The sequence below is a fragment of the Pygoscelis adeliae genome, unplaced genomic scaffold (genome assembly GCF_000699105.1).
Source record: "Pygoscelis adeliae isolate BGI_AS28 unplaced genomic scaffold, ASM69910v1 Scaffold86, whole genome shotgun sequence".
Classification (NCBI taxonomy): Eukaryota; Metazoa; Chordata; class Aves; order Sphenisciformes; family Spheniscidae; genus Pygoscelis; species Pygoscelis adeliae.
The window spans coordinates 505,635-526,507 of NW_008824930.1; the positions used below are offsets into that span (position 1 = coordinate 505,635).

Sequence of the window (20,873 nt, forward strand, 5' to 3'; positions counted from 1 at the left end):
CAGGGCAGCAAGCATGACAAAGCGAACTAAATTACCAACCGAACCAGGAAGATCAGAGACTCAGAATTTGCTAGGAGAGGCTTAGAAAGGGGCTGTCTGCTAACAGTAATGGAACAATAGACCATGGAAGAGAACTGCATGTTGAATAATCAAAGATCAGTGAGTAATCAAAGATCAAGATTCCTCTTTGTCTGATCATACTCAATGTAATACACGCATCAGGAAAAAAAGAGAGTATATTTACATTTTTACATTCCACTTAGAAAATTACAGATCTACTTTACCCAAATAACTCTACTGGGATCCCTGAGAAGTCACACCACCTGACAGAGAGCAAGGCTCTGAAATCTTGGTTATCTTTTTGCAATTTATGAAGAGCACGAGCACTTCCCAGGGACTTTCTGCTCCCTGACTGCAGTGTTTTGTTCTCAGAAATGATCCCATCGGTTAAGTTCTCTACATCTTTGTGTTGGGACAAGAGAAAAGTATTAACTGGTTACTGTCCTCTTGCTCCATAACCTTAGTCAAGCTTAAAGAGAAAGGAAAAAATCTGGTGGGTAAAGATATATAGTTAAATAAACAAATTAGAGAAAACTAAAATGGTGTTAACATAAGACATGTTAAATGTTTGAGGAAGGTAATGTTCAGAAGGAACTGCCCTCACACCTCATCATTCTTGGTTCTGCAGTACAAGTATGTGCTGTGGATTCAAAATAATCTGAGAGCCGTTACAATGACTTTTCCAAGCATTGTGCCTAATATCATTAGAAAAGAACGGCTTTGAGACAAAAGTGATAAATCTCATGGGAAGCAAACTGACTGAGTATAGTAAAGGATTACTTTGAGCATGAATTCACCATGACAGACATGATGTCTGTGATACGGCTGATTGCAGCAGCAGGTCTTCCTTCTTGAATATTGTCCTGTCCTGTCCCTTGACTCTTGTCTTCCTTCCTACAGAGCCAGTACGCTTCCCTGTATTAATTGATGCTGCCTCATCTACGGGGGGGATTCCACCCAGGTTAAGAATTCCTGACAGAATAAAGCATTGGTTATTTAAAAAGTTTGCCTTTACTGATTACGTGATGTGTTATAAGCGGTCTTCTCCATCCTATCACATAAGGATTCATAATATTAATATTCTGGAGAAAACGAATGTAAGCCTTTTCACTGTAATCCAAAAAACTTTCTCCTGGAACAGTCCGATGAAACTCCAAAGGGTTAATATGTAAATAACTAGAGTCATCAGAAAAGTCTGGCAAGAAACCCACAATATGTCCCTGCCTGATATGAGGAAGATTGATAACCTAGATGTCTGCTGCTTTAGACAATAATTACTCATTATCTGCAAGTGTCTGGATGGTATGGAGCTCGAAACTCTTTTCATACTAGTCTTTGAAGTAGCTGCACTGACCTTGTGACTGAATCAGTCCCTTTTATGTTTTCAGTTTCCTTATCTAATAATTTACTTAATGGAGCTCTTGCTCCCATGAGAGTCAGATTTCTCTAGGATGTAATGAAGAAAATAAAAGCAGTTGCTTGCCTAAGGAACAAAGACCGAGATCACATCTAGCTATCTCAAGAGATCAGGCCAATGACCCATAAACCCCATTCACATGGGTACTGTACCTGTTGGGGATCAAAGGCAGGGACATTCAGTTGTTTAGCCAGAGAGCCTTATCATTCCCTGCCAAGTATGATCAACCATGGAAGTGAAAGGAAAGGAGGTAGAAAAAACTAGCCAAGGAATGCTGTGGCCTCACGCGATTGCAAGACTTAAACAGAGCAGCATTTGTTCCTGATGTTAAGGAGCCCAAGGAACTAACAGACACTCAGGAAAATGAAGCTGATCATCCTGTCATTAAAGCAGACGAGGGAAGTTTGTAAAGCCTGAAAAGTAACTTGGACAGAAGACTCGGCACACAGAAGGGACTAACCAAGGCCCAGAGCAGGTCTGCCACCTGTTCTAATGTAAGCCATTATGTTGCCAACAGAAACATAGTAGATCTTGTTTCCCGTTTTTAAAAGATATGTATTACCTGTATAAGTTATGATAGTATTTTAAAACAAAACAGGATCATATGAATGAAGAAATTATTTTTAAGGGTTTGACAAAACTAAGGAAGTCCTACTTGTGGTGACAACACTGTGTTTTCAATGTAATAGAAAAGATAATATTGTAGGACCAGAGGCAGTGGGAACAAACTGAAACACAGGAGGTTTGCAAAACATCAGGAAATGCTTTTTCACTGTGAGGGTGACTGAGGACTGGCACAACTTTCCCAGAGAGGTTGTGGAGTCTCCATCCTTGGAGACATTCGAAAAACCCTCTGGACATGGTCCCAGGCAACCGGCTCTAGGTAGTCCTGCTTGAGCAGGTGGTTGGACCAGATGACCTCCAGAGGTCCCTTCCGACCTCAGCCCTTCTGTGATTCTATGAGTTCACAGCAATAGGTATTGCAGAAATGCCTCTGGCAGGTAAACTGACACCAGCCTAAATTTAGCTGTCAGATACATACAGACAGACATAGTAATATACAGATATCCCAATATCTCCTTTCTTCCTGAGAGGGAAATTTTGTTCAGAAGGGACATAACCTTGGATTCTTGACATCGTTAACTCTAGGACATTTTGCATATAACTTTTTAAGTGCTCAGTAGATTTAATGTATTAATAGCCTACTGACCAAGGTGAAAACTAAAAAGAACTTGCCACTTTTATTCCCACCATCTAAGGAAAAATACTGATGCCAGACTACATATAAAAAGATCTATGGCGATTTCCTTTTACAGGATGAGTCTTGTAATTTTATACCTCGTAATTTTTTTAATCCAAGGTATTAAAATAAATAATGATATGAGGTCGCAGAAAGGACTTCAGGTTTGAAGTGTTATAGTGAGAGAAATTTCTTAATAAGCAGGCAAGTGTCTTCAGAATACAGCTGAGTGAGTCAGCAAGCCTCCTATTTTTATTTGTGCATTTTTGCACAAACTTGGCAAAACCCAAATTAAGTGGTGAAGAAAACTAATAGAGCTCCCAATGAAAGCAGATACCTAATGGGAAGTAAGGAGTCTCCACTGCTTCCAAAGGCACATCTCAAGCCTTATTTGCTCAGCAAAAACTCCAGCTGAGCTTGATGAGGAGTGTATTTGCCTAGATTTTTATTTCATATTACTAAGCAGCTTTAAAATACAAGTTCATATTAAGTATAATTAGAAAAAGCCCACTTTTGGGAAAAAGTATATCTCGGAGTGGCAGTGAAAGAAAGCAAACCCAAAACCAATGGCCACCCTTTTCATGTGTTGCTCCTTCTGCCTGTAGGAAGTTTAGAATACAGTGAAGTTCCCCTGGTTATGATTTGATGGGAGAAAATACTTTGGGAAGCAATGAGTCCCCTCAAAGAGAAACCCACCCAGCCCCAGGGAGCAGCTGAGTTCTGCAGAAGGGAGTAGGCATGTGCACGTACAGCGCTGACAACCTGACCCGTAGGCTGTCAGGTTGCGTGTGCACTTGGGAGTGCGCACTGCTAGTGGCCATCAACCCCCTCAGGAGGGGGACAAGCAGTGACCAGCTGCTAGTATCACAGGCCACTGTGCAAAGCAGTAGCCACCCCTTAAACATATCCTGGCAGCGATGTGGAAAACTTTTATTTGTCAAATCCCCCCCAAAAGCAAACATATTTGGACGTCTCCATATATATTATTCCAGAAGGGCCATTCATATTATGCACAGATGCATCAGATAAGTATATGAGCAAAAAAGAGAGATCTGTGAGGATACGCATGTATTTTTCCATGACAGGAACGAGTTTGCTTCCTTCAGATTCTAATCCCAGTGTCCTCCCTATGTAACGACATCTTGGTGCAGAAGAGCGAGATGAACGAACTTCCATATTCACCTGAAACAGCCTCTTCCAAAATGAGTTCCGCTTTGTATATAAGCTGTCAATCTCTTCTTCAGAACCAGAATATACATCAAAGTCAAGATACGCAGACGCGACCTATCCCAGGTTAAATTTTCGCATTGAAAATATCCTTCCTCATACCTCAGATCAGTATCCTGTTTTATTGGTAAACTTTCATTTGGATCTGTTAATGTGTTTGTCATCAATATGCTCCTTTTCTGATTCGTTATAGACTGTCTTGGTTCTAATAATAATTGCACAGACCAAATATTGTATTAGTCATTGTAAAAAAACAAGTTTACTTTGCAGATGGGTAATATATGGCAAGGCTTTGGTCCAAAGTGTTTTGTCTTGACATAGAAAAATTATATGCAAATATATGTATGTCACACTTTTTTCTTTTTTATTAGTATTTGGCTTTAGAAGGAATGCCTGCAACTGAAACAGTGCTAAAAATGTCCTACAGATTAGTATTTATTATGTGCATGTGTTGATTTTATGTGTATGTATCAATGAGAAACTGTATTCCCTGAAATAATGAAAACCTTCCGCCTCTCTCAGCCTTAAAGCTACGTACTGCTGCTTTCTTTTTGTGTTTGAAATTTTCGAAAGCAGTCTAGGGGATTTAGACACATATCATCTGTTAATTCTAGTGGCAGACATTTATCTAAATCCCCTACACAATTTTCTATTTTTAAAAAATTCAGGCTTCCTATTATCTGCTCACTTTCCCTTCGTAATGGCATTGGTTAAGCACTGCCTGTGTTAAAAGTGTTACCTCTTGGTCACCAAAAAGGATTATACAACTTTATAACAGAGGAAGCAAAAGGGTGAAACAACTAGGAAAGAATTATGCAAGTATATCAACTGCACTGTATTTTTTCCAGAAGAGACCGTATCTTTGGAAGTGTGTGAGCTTGCCAGGTACACTGGCTGCCTCATATATTCTGGGATTCTTCTGGCATTAAAATAATGCTAATTGGAAAAAAAACCCACAACTGCTATTGCTATGAATATTAACAGCAACATTATTTATTTTAATGCAGTTTGCTCTTTTTCTCTCTTTCAGTGCATCATAAAGTTCTTCTTGAAAGATTTCAAGTAAAAAAAAAAAATCTTTTACCATTCTTTATACAATTACAATTTCTTGGAGGAACTACAAAAACAAAAATCTTCCTTAGGAATAACTTCTTCTTTTAAGAGTTTTCTATCTTTCATTTCAGTCATTTTATATCCAGAAGACTGCAGCAGTGGAAGAGAGAGGTCAAAAGGTGGAAACATCATGCTTACGTAATCCCCAAAGAGGATTATTCCCCTCACAAAAATGGCTAGCATGACATGTGAAATTAAGGATATTCATTCTGTGTCTGCACATCACTTGTAATGGAATTGGTAAATCTTTAGAAAAATAGAGCAACATGAGAACAGCTGAGCTTTTCCCATGGTATCAGTGCGGATAGTATTAAAGTTCAAATCAGTTTTTCTAACCCAGCACTCGCCAAAGAGCTCTGCAAAGCCTTCCTTCCTCTCGCCACCATACACTTCTGCCAACTAAAGGATGACAGGTACAGATTTATTAGAAATGGGAGAAGGGGCACCGCTTGGATTTTAGCACTCCTGTTAGTCCTGGCAAAGGTGCATGCATTGCTTTCTCATTTGGACCAGGGCTACACCCATTCCCAGATGAAAAAAACCACATTTATCCTGTTTCTGTGCCAGGATTACACAATCTGATGTGGTCTACAATATGAGAATAATAAAAGTATAATGGTTTTCAAGCACAGCATCTACGTAGCACTTCATAGGACAGAAATCACTGGACAGGTACTTTTGGTACTCATTTCATGTGCCAACGAATGCGATAGTCAAAGGCATTTTATGAGTTTGGTGGGCTCAAAAAAAAATCACATGCCTCTGAAGATCTACTAAATGTGCCAACTCAACTTCCAATAAAACTTTAAGGGAAAAAAAGTAACAGCCTCAGGCCTAACATTTAAAAATGAATGCCTCATTAAATGGGTATTTACATATCACATATGAATGCCCAAATGCTTAAAAACCAAACAGGATACCTTCTGAGACCTAACTTTGATAACTACATTTCCCCATACATGCATGTTTTCATAGTGAATATGAAAAATTCCCACGGAGAGTTAACTTAAAATCAAGGCATTATCTTTATATAATAGGACTAGATAGTACTTTCACCCAGTCAAACCACTTTACCATCAGGAAAGCGATGAAGGAATTGCCCTAAAAAGTAAACCAGGCTCAACTGTTATCTTGAATTTTATTGATTTGTTCTAAGTTCAGAAATATTTTGAAAATATAATACATGAGTTTTTAAATTTTTTCTCAATTCACTACAAATAATACGAGAGAGAAAAATGGATCTTTTGATTATAATTGAAAAGTAGGATGAGCTGGAATAGAGCGCCTTGATCGAGCATTTCCTTGCACATTGTACATATTTAATCATATTGTCGACGCATTTTAATAATGTCTTATTTTTTAAAAAAGTAGATGGTAAGATCACTTGTGTTAGTGTCACATCATTTATATCTTGCTCTGCTCTTGCCTGGTTTCTCTTAAGAGACAGAATGTCAACCAGTTTCTGCAATGACAAAACAATATGGTTTCATTTGATTGTCACTGGTGATATTTTTGGCTCATTTTTCATGGCTCTGTCACCCCAGATTCACGAAGGTGCTGCTTCTCCTCATTTGAATATTGGTTTTCAATGGCAATTTTCATACTTGACTCGACCAATGTGATTTTCACTGCTGTATGCCGACTCGTCCTATGATACAACTACCTGTATCAGTTCAGAGGACTTAAAATACTACCTCGAATTTGACTGCAGATAGTTCTGTGAAGACAGAGGGTTATTCCGCTACCAGGAGCATTCAGATACATTTATATCACCAACTTGCTGTCATCTGTACGGGTTTTTCCCAATTGAGAAAGAAATACATACCAGGTTAATATTCCTACCTTCCAGCTCCCAGCAGCCAAGTTCTGCAGTGCCCCTGCTGCCCCCTCCAGCGTGTCTGGATTTGAGCACTCAGAAAGAAGTGTGAGGTAGGGTTTGACTATTGAAGGGTGCCACAGCATCTGGATTCCTTTGGGTGGTTCTGCACAGTCTGGGAGAGGTCCTACGCCATCCCACTGTTGGAAAGTACAAACCAGATTGTCAGCAAGGAACAGCAAAATACTTGACAATTGCCTCAGTGGAAGCTGTAAGATCTATGTCTGCGTGTGTGAAGGCTGCCTGCAAGCAGCCATTCTCAATTTTAGCATACTATGTGATTCTTCATAGAGAAACCAAATTTCCTAGTCATCACTCCTTACAGAGGAGCCATAGCATTGGCAGAAATCACAGTGTTTTAGCTAGCTGACATAACAAAAGCATTTTTCACTGCATTTATTTTTTTGGGTGGGAACAGAAGCCCAGTGAATGTGAACGTATCTTAAGAGGAAAATCTAGAACTTGCATATGAATAGAATTTCCTTTTTCACATCCTGCTCGGTTCTTTGCTTTCTCTCTCTTTTCATGAGAGGAAAAAACCACCACCATGAAACACTAATGTGGAAAACTAAATCATGCAAGGCCATGAGCTGTCCATCCCCTGAAAGGCCCAAGTGTGACAAGTCTTCTCCAACTGCTCAACAACTTCTGGCTTCTCACCGTGCAAGTTCTGGAGGCGTTCAGCCATGCAGCCAGCCAGACGTACCATCTGAGACTCCGATGTAGTAGGTAAAACCACCTCTCACAAAACAGACTCTTCCTCTCATCACATACAGAGTTTTGCCATGAAAATAACCCTAGTCTGATATCCAAAATGGGAAATATTAACACCTGGACAACAAGCAGGTTATTGCATAAAACCCACTCCTACCAGAAAGAGAAACTTTATTCCAGGAGAACAGTGATTCACCTCTCCAGTGGAATGCACAATACCTGCACCTAAGCATAAAACACTTTTTTAAAGAAGGTAATTAAAGGACTTTTTTTGCTTTTTTTAAACAAAAGTAAGATGTGGAATGCACTTTTAATGATATTTTAAATGTGATTTTTATCTATGCATGTAATATATATTTTTCTTTGCTTTGAACAGATAAAGGGATTTAGAAAAGTCATAGCCTTAATACCAGTGTTAAAAACAAGCCCCAACTTTTTAATACAATCCCTTTTCTAACACCTCTGACGTGTACAGATTGCATAATACGACACAAAGTAAACCTTTTAATGTCATGGGTTAGAGCTTACTGTGATCATGTAGATAAAAAAATGTGCATCATAATATTAAACATGTACTAGACATACAAAGATAGCACAGGGCAAGTTAACTCCTCATTTAGATCTGGAACAGTTAATTTTCCTAGTTGTTTTTCAAACAACACACCGATACTTGCACTGGGAAAAGACCTAGATTCTCTCATTTTCAGGAAGTATCAATCAATTTTATTTAAGCTAACTTCAAAAATCTACATATAATTTAAGGGACAATGAATCAAGTCTTATCTAATAACAACTAACATAGCTTAATTTTAACAAGGTTTTGCTATACTACCACCATCGAGAATCTAGAACACTTTTTTTTCTAAATTAAAGCAGAAAAAACACCAAAATGGAAAGCTAGTGGGACCATTTAATACACACGAGCAGTTACTCAAAACCAGAAAGCTGCTCAGATATGAAACTCACTGCACTGGACAAAAGTTACCATAGTTTAAAAGAACTGGCACAGCAATACCCAGTGGTGGTTGAGAAACTACAGGAAAACTGTCTTCTGGAGAAACAATCCCTTCCAATGACGCTATTACAGGGCTGTGCCTTTCAATTTTTTTAATACATTTCTGCCTTTAAAGCAATAGGTTGATTTCACTGTATGTGACTCGTTTCTCCTTTTTTCTCCATATAAATCACCATCCTTGCCAGAAATGACTTCTCATCAGCTCATAAAAAATACATAAAAACCTGCTTCTTATTTTAACTCTCGGAATTCAATCATCTGCGCTGTCAGAATTTTTTGGAAAACAAATGAGGAACATGTCTTACAGATCAAATCTGACCTCACACCAGATTCGGGCTTTGTACCTTAGTAAGTCCACTAATGAACAACTTGTGATATCCAAGGGCACAAATTCAGGTCTTCATCCATCTCATTCCAATTTGCAGGAATTATGGACACATTATGCAACTGAACAGTGTTTGCACAGGGCACTTCTTATAAATATTTCAGGGACGAAGTACATATAACTTATCGAATGTATCAGATCTACCCAATACATATTTTGTGCACATGTGGGGATATAACTTTTTTTTTTAAACTCAGGTATTTATAATTCCAAAGACTGCTGAAAATCAGTGAAAACCAGCTGATATAAATAGAGCTGTATATATGTTCATGCTGTGCTGGTACTTCTAAAGCACTAGAAATGACACTTGCAGATAAATTAATATTTAATGTGGTTTTGCCATTCTGCCCAGTAATGAGAAAACATTTTAAAAAAAACGTGAGACAAATTACTGCATTTTCCTGCCCTTCTTGCTACTCACTTTTAGCACATGATTGTATTAATTTATCACCAACTGTGGGGGAAGCCATTTTTCTCAAGACACTGTGATGCCTCAGGGTCCTTGTAAGGGTGATGGAAGTCTTTGGTATCGCACCCACGTGTGCGGTGAAGGTGCAGTAAATCCAGTGACATTGGATAATGTCCTGCACTATTCTTCAGACGTGGTGTGTGCGCCCAGAGCAGCTGAGCGGCATGCACAGGGAGGGTGTCACTGCCAGCCACGCATAAGATACATGCTGTGCCTATGGTAGCCTCTTCAAGGTCATGCGATAAAGGGTGACAGAAAAGATGCTCCTGTAGCCACTTTCTGGGAGGTAGAGGGCACAAGCAACCATGACCTGCCACACACTCCCTGTCTCCATGTTTCAGCTCCTCTCTGCTCCTGCATGTGTGATCTCGGCTAACCCTTCACTGAAGGGCTTAATGGCTTCTGGCATCTTCCGCGTAACTGAGACCAGTGCCTGCAGCTGTACAGCCCAACCGTTGCAGAGCATGTAGGACTGATACAGGTCAGAAAAGTAGCTATTGCAAAGGAGATTTTCCTGATCTTCACCCATTTACTTTGTATTTCATAAATATAAACATCAATTGCCTGAGCAAAAAAAAAATGTTTTCCCCAAAACAGTATTACAGCCCATTTTCTCAAGTGGTGCCTAAGGCATGGCAGAAGTTGCTTTGTAGTTCACATTGCTCAATATTAATGAACTGAGGCAGCGTGCTGAACAACTCTACCCAGTGAATTACTGGAGCAGTCACTGTATTGTTGCAGACCATCAGGAATGATCAGTAAGGACTATTTGAGATAGGCTGTGGATGTATTAGGAGCCTCTGAAAAAGAGGATGACTGCATGCAATTACTCTTCCTAACTTATGCTAAGGAGGAAAAAAAAAGTCATAAACAAATATTCCTTCCAGGCTTCCCTCCTTCAGCTGAAATTACCCACATATATTGTGGTTGAAGCTGACAAACTGTTTGTTACGTGGGTGAGATACAAATCTCTCATTTCCTGAAACTGGTGCAAAGAAAGGATGAAAGTCAAGAATAATAAAAAGCCGAATATAAAGATCTTTAAGAACAACAGACTTTTGAGAGTAAGAGTACTCTAATAAAGCTTCCAAAGTTTTCACATTACTAAGAAACTTTGAGAGGAGAAAAAGATCACTCGAGATGCTCCCCCATACCACACAACAGATTATCTACCACCTTCTTTCTCATTTTAATGAAAACAAATCCATGTTTATAGTGTAATTGTACTGAATACCAGGGAAGGCTTCAAATCAGTAAGAGAAGTGCACTCTCCATATTTTGATTTTTGTACTAACAACCTCAAGTTGGTGGGGTTTGTTACTAAGAAGTATCACATGATGATAGGTTTTCCTGTGATAACAAAACAAGTGGTTTATTTTCATTTATTAAATATGAGTATTTTCCTTTCCCCCAGTCTCTGCAAAATACCACTACAAAAAGAAAATCTAGGAGAACAACTCAAACAAAACCCAGCAATGACTAAAACCATCTTGATCTCTCTCCAACAATCCTAGACATGAGATAGTCTGATAATGCTGTAGCTATGCTCTTCGTAGCAGCAGTGACAAAATTTATATCAGCAATTAAACAGTGCTCACCAAAAGCATTTTTGAAATGCCAAAGACTTTTAAACTAACAGGCCCCCTAGGAGGACAATGATTTCTCACCCTGCATATCTGTGAGGGTGAGAGGAGTGAATATGACAAATTGACAAATACAAATTATATTTAATAACCCTGTAGTTTTGACTTTGAAAACAACTTGGTCATACATGATACTGAGAGATTCCCAGGGTATATGAGATGTTTGTGTGTAGGCAAGCAAGAATTTTGAAATGGTTGCTAAGAAGCTCTGTAAGGAGCTGCTCAAGATAGTTGATTTCTTGCCAATCAACACTTGGCATAACCACCTTGTGCAAGACAAGGAAGCAAGAAGTGGAAATAATATCCTTCCTGAGCAGAACATACCAGCAACACAGCCTTTCATCTCTAATCTCAGTGTAGATTATTAACTAAACCCAGGAGCCGCCACCATTTCTCCATTTCTGTGCTTATTAATTTGGTAAGGCTCAGTAGAGTATTGAAATATACCTGGTAAAATAGTCGTCTCGCCACATGAAAAGGCATATCTGACAGCTTTATTTTTTATTCTTTTTGCAGTATTATTGCCTTAAACCTGCTATTTCACCTGGATAGAAGAATTTACAGCCCATTTAGCAAGCATGCTAAAGATGTGTGCCAGTCAATTCATAATGATATATAACTTGAAATGTTGCTGCTATACCTTAAGGCTCCTGACAGAAGGCAAAAGAGAAGGTCAGGCTCATTTCAAAAGTGTCACTTCCAATCAAAAATCAGATTTTGGGCTAGATTCTGCGTTGACAAGAATGATCACAGATGGGGAACTCCAGAGGAACATGAAGCCAAGAAGCCAGCCTGTTTCTTCTTAGTGAAGAAAGGAAAAGAAATGAAATAGTGCCACATGTGTATATAATGGGCTGCATAACAAGAAATAAAATAAGGATTAATGACAAACTCCCTGGCTCTTTTATTGAAATTGGACCATACATCTTATTTTCCCTAACTGCTTTTTATCATAATCCTCATTTCTCGTACAGCTCAAAGAATAAACCTGCTGGCAGCAGTGAGCATACCAACAGCAGCGACAAAATTTTCAGTGGTGGAAAAATTAGTTTCCATCTGAAGAGTGACATAATACAATGCAGAGAGGTCAATGTCTACGATGTTCTAGTTAGAGATGAAGGCCTCTACAGCTGGACAGCTTTGTGGGGTGGGGGCTCAGTAACAGCTGATCACAGGTAAGCAGCAGAGAGAATATAACAAGCAACAGCAGGGAACTACAGTCCTTGGGGTCTGAGACAGAAGTAAAGTCAGGTGAGTCTCACTTATTTTTCCTGAAGCCTTTATAGAAGTTTTGCTTTCTGTTTTTCCGTAGGTAATACCAATGCTATACCTGGCTTTTATCACAGGTCTTTAGAAGGTTTGGGTCTCTTCTGGCATTAAACTTGCGTGACAAAGCATATGCCTCAGGAACCTGTCTGAGCTCCGGTAAACCACCAAAGAGAGGAAGGATTGTGGGCTCTTTTAACACCACCCACCTTTATTCTGAAATGAGGAGAACACTTGTTCCTGTGATCCTAAGGGAACTCCTTAAGTAAAGTCATTTGAAAGGTGACATTAGACTTAACTATGAACTGAACAAAGAAACATCTCTTACTTGATTTCAAGATGTAGAGAAGCTGCCATTGGTATAGGCAACTGATGTCATTAATGAAAAATATATCCCAATTTGCTCTTGAAAGGCCTTTCAAAGAAAATCACGTTTTATATTACCACTCAGTGGTAATATAAAACTGGTATACTCTGTTCTTCTCCTCAAGTAACTTATGTATGACTACAACTGAAATATAACCTAGAGAAATAGGGATAATTGTTTTCTAAATCATGAAACAAAGAAATTAACTTCTATTTTCTTTACAGAGAAAACTGATGAGGAAGTGACCTTAACGTTACAGAAGGTTTCTCCTGTTTTATGGTTTAAGAAACAAACTCCCTAGCTGTGTATGGGATTTTTTTTTTTTTTAAATAAAAAAAAACCTGCGACTTCATCCACATCTGCTGTCTAAAATGATACATCTGGTATTATTGCCCAATTGTAGTAGTTTTGCTACTAGTAGTTTTTAGATAAGTTGAATACTTTCATTCAAAAATTAAAGACCACCCCATAAATGCCCATACCGGTCACTTCAGAAGGAGTTCAAGAAAATGCACACTTGAAAAATTAAGTGAAGGACTGAAGAAGTATACTGTAAAAGGAAAATTTCACAATTGCATTCACTAAAATCTGAACATTTTTTCCCCCACACTGTTTTGTAAACTTTGTATCTTCTGAGAAAGACAGAGACAGTCAATTTTATTATATGAGAACCCCATGCGTGGCTAAAACAGAACAATACCTATACGCTCAACATATTTTCTGGGGACATAAAATGTAGCAGGCTGCAGAACTGGAAACTACTCCCCTGTACTAAGGTGTCACAACTCTTACAGATGCGTCTGTGCCCTGTGCTTCACCTGACAGGAAAGGCAAAACTCCCAAGTATTAGAAGAATGACACAGGTAAACGACTGGAGTTTTAATACTGGGCTGAACTCCACTTCGTGTATCTGTAAGTGACAATAATAAGGAGCCTAAAGAAAGATTTGCTTTTATGTTTGTGAAGAACTTTTCTGACAGGTAACTAGGTTTGTATTGTCTAGCGTGAACGATCTATTAGAAGTAGCCTCAAGCTCAATGCTGCCTCTTCACGGGGCATCTGGGTAACTGGCTACTTTTGTATCTTTCTCGTCTTCCATTTCTTTGAGGTTTCCTTCCACAGGTTCCAAGTCCGTGGTGGTGTGCAGTGCTTTCAGTGCTCCGGATGTTGTAAATTATTGCATCCTATGAAGATTCCATAGGTATGCCTTGCTTATTTACATGTGAAACACTGTCCATCACGAGCATGATCTTCAGAACTATATTATAAGATATCTCAGAGCATAAAAGCTTCCCTGTTGAGGCACTTAAAGGAATGAGTGCTCTAAAAATAGCATCCCGAGGAGAGCACGAGATCTGTTCTGAGGGACAGAACAAGCAGCAGGTAACAGCTTAAGCACCGCAATCGAAAAGAGATTATGAAAGGCATTGCCTGGAAAAATTTAAAAGTCTTGCAGAAAAACGATGAGATTACTGTAAAAGAATACACGTGCAATACACAGGGCAGCAGTCAGCACACAGGGAGACAATGTATGGTGAAAGGACACGTGAAAACTTTCTCCTGAAAGCTGCAGAAAGTGTTGATGAGCTTATTTTAGATGGGGTGAATTCTGACTAACCTGAGGAACGCAGGATGATCCTGTTGTTAGAGACTCTTGCCTGGAAAAAAAACACCCCAACAAAACACCCAAGAATACTGATTTCTCTTGATGCACACAGAAACAGTAAGCAGCGTATTCCTGACTGTGACACAGTCCAGAAGAGCATCACCTGGGTTTCCAGTTATTCCTACTTTTCAGTTGTAATGAATGTACTGGGGTCCTGAAAAACCGCACGACAATAACAGAGCCAAAGAAGCAGAAAGAACTTTTTTTTTTTTTTTTTTACATAATTGGACTGGGTGGTTTCCAGGAAGAAAGCCAACTGAATATAGTTGTGTGCTCATTTTTGCAAAATAAATGGACAAAAAAACCCTACCTTTACCCTTACCCCAGTTTGAGTTGGGGGGTCAAGCTCTATGCTGTTAATATAAAGGCACAGTTACATGAAAAACATTCTTCTGTTTTTCTTTTCCATTTATGAGAGTAACTCGGGAGAGCTGTTTTGGGCATGGTAATCTTGCTGATAGACCTCAGTCACATTTGTTTTTATAACATATTTTAAAATGTTTGGTATAGTCAACAATAGTCAAGGATCACAGGGTGAGCACAGGGCACTCTGCAGAAGGCTCACACTGCTCCCTTAAACACCTGAACTAAATAAGGGTATATGGCAAGATGGGGTAGGCTGTCCAGATTTAAAGGAAATGAGATGAAAGAAGAAAAGTCATTGGAAAAATATTTCTAATGTTTGTAAGGCAAAGTGGTCCTGTGCACCACAAAATTAGTTCTGGAAAGAGTAAGTTTATTTACTTGCCGCAGAACAGCCTAGTGAACATAAACCTGGAAATATGTGCATAGTTTTACTTTTCTTTGGATTAAAAAAATTATATTAAACCCTTCCATTAGACAAACACAAGCAGATCTGAAGAGACCTTTACCATGCTGCATGCTGATAATGAACGCTCAGAGAAACAGACAAGAGATCTCTAAAAGCAGGCAGAAGCACCTATAGCGTAAAGGAAATCAGCCAAAAGAGATTAGTTCTTTGGCCTGGAGGAGGAGAAAGATCTTTTACAGGGAACCTTTAAAGTACAGAGAAGTCTGACAGGAACAATGAAACAGTCAGTGGTACAGAGCTGAAAGTATGAACCTGAGATCCAGAAATCACAGAAGGAATATAAAAGGAGGAGTTAAAAAAGACTTTATTTATAGTGTGTGTGTGCACATGCGTGTGTTGGTAACCAGAGCATCAAAAGAGAAAGGCGAGTTGCAGTATGACCCATTCATATCCAGACATGCTATTTTTGTTGCTGCACTTTGAGTAACTGCAAGCGTAGTGTGTGGAAACTGTTAATTCAGGAACAGGGATGACGACTGCTTTATGGGGTAGAAGTAGCTTGCTTTGGCACTTTTTAATCTCGCTGTAGCCTAATACAGGAATCCCAACAAAAGGCCATAATAAATTCAAATTATCTGATGACTGCAGTGTTTAACTAGAAGAGTAGGTGAAATTAAAGTCTTACTAGTCACAAGTGCTGCATTTTTCAGTACCTGAATCTTAGCTTGTTAACATTCCTCTGACTTTTTCACATTAACACAATTTGCCCTTATGAACTCAGGAATATTTTCAATACTGGTTTACATCATTTATGCAAATACCCCACGTGCCTAACTGCTTACTCAAATGAGTATTTTCTTTGAGCAATCTGAAACGGAAATAAATGGCAATGGAAAAGACTAAGTCTAGGAAGAGATGGAGAACTGCCTGCTGCCAGCACAGGTCATTGGAAGAAGTTCATAAATCAGCAATGAGAATGGCTACTATTTAGTGTGTGATGTACATCATCTTTCTCCGTAACACCATTGTCAGCATTCTGCAAATTTTAAGTTGTTCATGGGAAAACAAGGAGATAAATACACTTTGAAAGTCAACCTACCTAAAATAAAAAACCCACAGCACCACATATAACTTGAGGATACTATCAAGACTGTACTTCTCAATCTTTGCTTGATAACAATATCAAATGTATCAAAACATGCATGCTTTTTTAACATTCACTCATATTGCTTGATTCAGTCCTGCATAGTTTTCTCTCAACATGCAGAGAGAGAGTACAAGACTAGCTTTGAAGCAAGTAAGTATACAAATGTAAGCCTGCTGTTTGCTTGCATCAAAGCCTCTCTACACACAGGTGGCTGTGTGGAAGGAAGTACAGTGTAAAGTATATGCAGATTACATCTGAATGTTAAGACTTACACTTTTAATTATAAATGGCTTCCTTTAACAGACTGACCAGTTTACAGTATTTATGGTGTTCACAGTGTACCCATGACTACAGTTTCCAGGTGCCACCAGGTAATGTGCTACTTTCTCAAGCAAACATATTTCCTTTAGTTACTTGAGCCATACTCTGCTTTAAGCTCTCAGCTATTAACAAAGGCAACAGTTTTGAATATTATGCATCACGCACTTTATTTCTAATACACTGCATTAATCATTGATATTTTAAATGATGGGCACTTCAACCACTTGCAACGCAGCTGCAAGTAACTTTCATTACCTGATCTTGTGATTTCTTTTTCTTCTTCTTCTTCCCCCAGCACCCTGAACTCTCTGCATCTTTTCCATTGGCATCACCACAGAGTAATCCATCAAGTTCATCTGTTCCCATCTGCTGTCCCTGAGATGTTTCTGCAGCTAGCCTGTATGAGAGGTTCCTCAAAATGCACACACAGTTTTCAACGGTCTGAAAAGTGACAAGAAAACCCCCAGAAAACAAAACCAGAAAAAAGTTAAAATCCTTCCCTTGCTCACTCTGTATACAAAGCAGAAGAAATATCATTGATCTTTGCACATACATTTTCCCAGCACAGTTCTTATCTGCTCATTTCTGAGTGCTCCCCAGGTAACCACAACTTAGGAGACTTAGAAATTTTTATGGAAAGAAATCTGTAGTCTGGACAACATTTTTTGTGTGAGTTTTTTTAATTGTCATTCTGAACTTCATGCTGGAGCCCCATGTGAAACAGAAGCTGAGATAAAAAGTAATGAAGAGAACCTGAACATGCACAGAATGTCAGCAAATTCCCACCTTAGTGAACAGAAAATGGCAATAGGTTGTGTTTTTTTTAAAAAAAAAAAACAGAAATAACCTTTATTTCTGGCATCAATTCTATGTAAATTACCAGAAAAATGGGAGAGGAGTTCCATTTCACAAATACTTGTGGCATGAACAGATGATGTTTCTCAAGTCCCAGAAGTAAGACTAGAAATTTGAGGAGTCTTGCTGCTTTTACTGCTTCTAGCCAGGCTACAAATAACTTGTAGGCAGCCTTTTCCCTTTCATCCATTTGTCCCCCTAGTAGGTTGTGCCTTCTGTAAAAGATGGTGGCAGGAATCCAGAAATGGAGTGAGACCCAGCAGAGCAAAAAGACGGCACTGATAATTCAAGATAATTTCTGCAAGTCTAAAAGAAGCTCGGTTTAGACTCGCTTGAAGCCTACTCATTTAGTTGGTTCAATTTGGTTTGACTACCCTTAACAGGAAGGATATGTACTTAATTTTCTGGAGGCAGGGAAAGCATGGTTAAAAAAGCCAGTCTGTATCTATCTATCCCAACTGTTCCTAACGCTCCATGGAGATAAAAAGCGATAGTCACTACATTCCATCTCTGTTGCTCCATTAACCCACAATGAAATGACTGCGAGGCTTTCGGCTCGATCGCACTCTGCCACATTCACCAGTGAGGCAGACATATTACACTTGTACTAATTTGAAATCTCCAGCCAAATACGTAAACACATATTGAAATATATATGTAGGAAGTGTGAAACTTCTTAGTGCACCTTTCATACCTCAAAGCTTTGCAGATCTCATGGTGACCATAAAAAAGTTTGCTACCTCCTTTAACATTTCCACATTTGAATTTTATTCACTCTTACCAATATTTACTTCTGCACATCCATGATGTGCAGAAGTTGAAGCTTTGCGTTTGTTGATTAGGGTTCTGAATTTTAATTCCCCTTTTTACAAATAACAGTTTTCACACTTAAAATTCTCATTATGTCAAAAACAAATTAGCTATGTCCACTGTGAGGACAATGTTACCTCAAACTAAAAACTGATAAGCAAAATTCCAAGCCTCAAATGCAACCAACACCTTCTCAACTAAGGTGATCTCATACAAGCCAAGAAAGCTGGTTCTAGTCATGCAGTTGGAGAGGCTTCACTCCTTCTTGACTTGTAGCTTTGAACTTTCAAGGGTCCTTGTATTCCTCATTCCTACAGATATTTTTCAGTTTCATCGTAAGGGGACTAAATAGGAGTTCAGTAGTCTTAACAGATCAAATTAAAATTATGAACAGTAACTTTGTCAGGTAACCAATGTCTAAGACACTAATTTTTAACATTTTAACTTGAAGTATCGTAGTTTTTTCTTATTAGACATTTATAAGAAACACTGCTGCTAAGATGCTTGTAATGCTGCTAAGATTTATGCACTCTTGACTTCACCAACACAAGGAATGACTCTAACAACGACTCTGCATGCGCTTGCAAGTTCCCCATCCTCTTTCAGAGCCTGCAAGAGCAGGGACCTGTTTTTCAGTATTTCAGTTTTTAGTCAATAAGAAGCACAAAAAGATGCTGTAAAGGATCATTTGGAAACAGAAACCCAGTGGGCTTTAAAATTTTGCTCTGTAAGAGGCTGCTCTCCTGTGTTTCTTAGGGGTTTGCAAATGGACCAAGGTTGCCCTAGAGCAGCAACTGTAATTAATTTAGCACCATATACTGAAAGGAAAAGGCATTTGAAACTAGCCTTCTTCTTCTTCTCTGGAATACTTGAACGTATTACAAATCTTCAGCTTGTAAATGCTTGAAGTCTTTTTAATTAGTCAGTGCCTTTCACCTTTGGAGAAGCATGTTCACATCCTAGTACTTCAGAGAAGTACAGTTAACATAAAAATACATCTTAAAACAGTTGTTATTGAAAGCATTCATTAATCCTCTTCAAAGAGGAAATAATGTTGGTATTACTGCAAAACTGCCTATTAATTGCACAGTTTTTTGTTTGTTTGTCTTGTAAGCCTATCTCACTGTTATTAGCTGTCTCATACCGGGTACTGAAAAATAATTTTAGGGTAAACCTGGCAGAGCAGTGCAAGGAAGTTTACATGGAATTTGACATATTTGCTCTTCTTAAATCAGTATCATATTTTCTCCCTTAATAATTCAAGTGAGAAGATGACATGCTTACCTGTGCACACTACACAGGTAGACACAAATCCAACACTTAGCACACAAAAATACACAGCTCAACAGAATGGAAAGAAAAAAATGGGCTAAATTATGCTTTGCTAAGGCATCCCTCACAACACTTTTTATAAAAAAAAAATCTGTCACTTTATAGTCCTGATGTACCCTGAATACCTGGATTTCTTGCTCCTCAAAAGACAAAGATGACAAACCTTACTATCAATTTCACTGCTCCCCAGAGCAGACTGGATCACGTACAGCAATGCGTCCGTCAGGCCATCACACTCCCTCATTCTTCTGCGGGCCTCTTCTCCAGCAGAGCTGACATTCCTGCAAGGCAACAGCAAGGGTCACCACCTCCACAGCTCCCCCGCCCACCTCCCCTCGTGAAATGCTCTCACAATTAACATACAGATAAAACCACCCGGTTTTTTTCTCCTTTCCTCAGTTGAGAGCTGTGAATAATGAAGACAGCTGTGAATGAGCTCAGGAAATGTAACACAGAGGGGAAGAAATGGAAGTCATCAGGTCCTCCACAGGAAAGGGCTGAGAGGCCAAGCAGCATGCGCCCACCTGAGCTGGGAGACTCACGGCCTACTAAAATTTGGAGAAGGGCTGACCATTTTTCTTTTTTTTTTTAAAAGTAAGTTTTGTATTTGTCAGGAAGCATTTTAAAAATGTGCATATGTACATATAAATCAGGCTTTGAAAAGTCTAGAGGTTTTGCCAAAGAAATCTCCTAGGATTTGAAGAGCCCAGTAGTTAAGGCTCTTAACCTAACAGAAAAGTATTATCGAAGCATAACATAAAACACCTGGTATTGTTTGCTTCTCATTTTCCACAAGTGTTTCCTTTTCTCTCTCATTTTCAGAGAACATTAATGCCTCAATCTTCTCTTTATGTAGTTACTCACAAGTTGTTTTACACTGCAAAATTTAAAACCTCAGCTTATTATAATAATTGTGTTCTTGAGACAGGGCCAGAGGGTCTTCCAAACACATTCATAAAAACACAATTAAAACAAAATTTACTGCATAACATCATGTCTCATAAAGTTCAAAATATTGATATATAAAGAAACAAGTATGTATGAATGAGCATATATAAATAGAATCTATACTTGCTAACATCAAGCCTCCCTAGGAAAAATTGCATTCAAATTTGCACAGCAGTTTTGATTTGGAAATAGGTGAATTAGCAATCTCAGGAATGGGGTAAATCTTTTCA

General features: G+C 38.7%; 1 protein-coding gene across 1 annotated transcript in view; it reads right to left on the reverse strand.

Annotated features, from left to right (window-relative positions):
• Window positions 1–20,873, reverse strand: part of CTNND2 (catenin (cadherin-associated protein), delta 2) — a 573,271-nt gene that overhangs the window by 84,903 nt on the left and 467,495 nt on the right. Inside the window, exons 11-13 of the mRNA XM_009325000.1 lie at window positions 19,859–19,976; window positions 16,954–17,139; window positions 6,900–7,073 (exon numbers count right to left, since the gene is read on the reverse strand). Coding sequence (XP_009323275.1) covers window positions 6,900–7,073; window positions 16,954–17,139; window positions 19,859–19,976 — 478 coding nt within the window. The remainder of the gene's footprint in view (window positions 1–6,899; window positions 7,074–16,953; window positions 17,140–19,858; window positions 19,977–20,873) is intronic.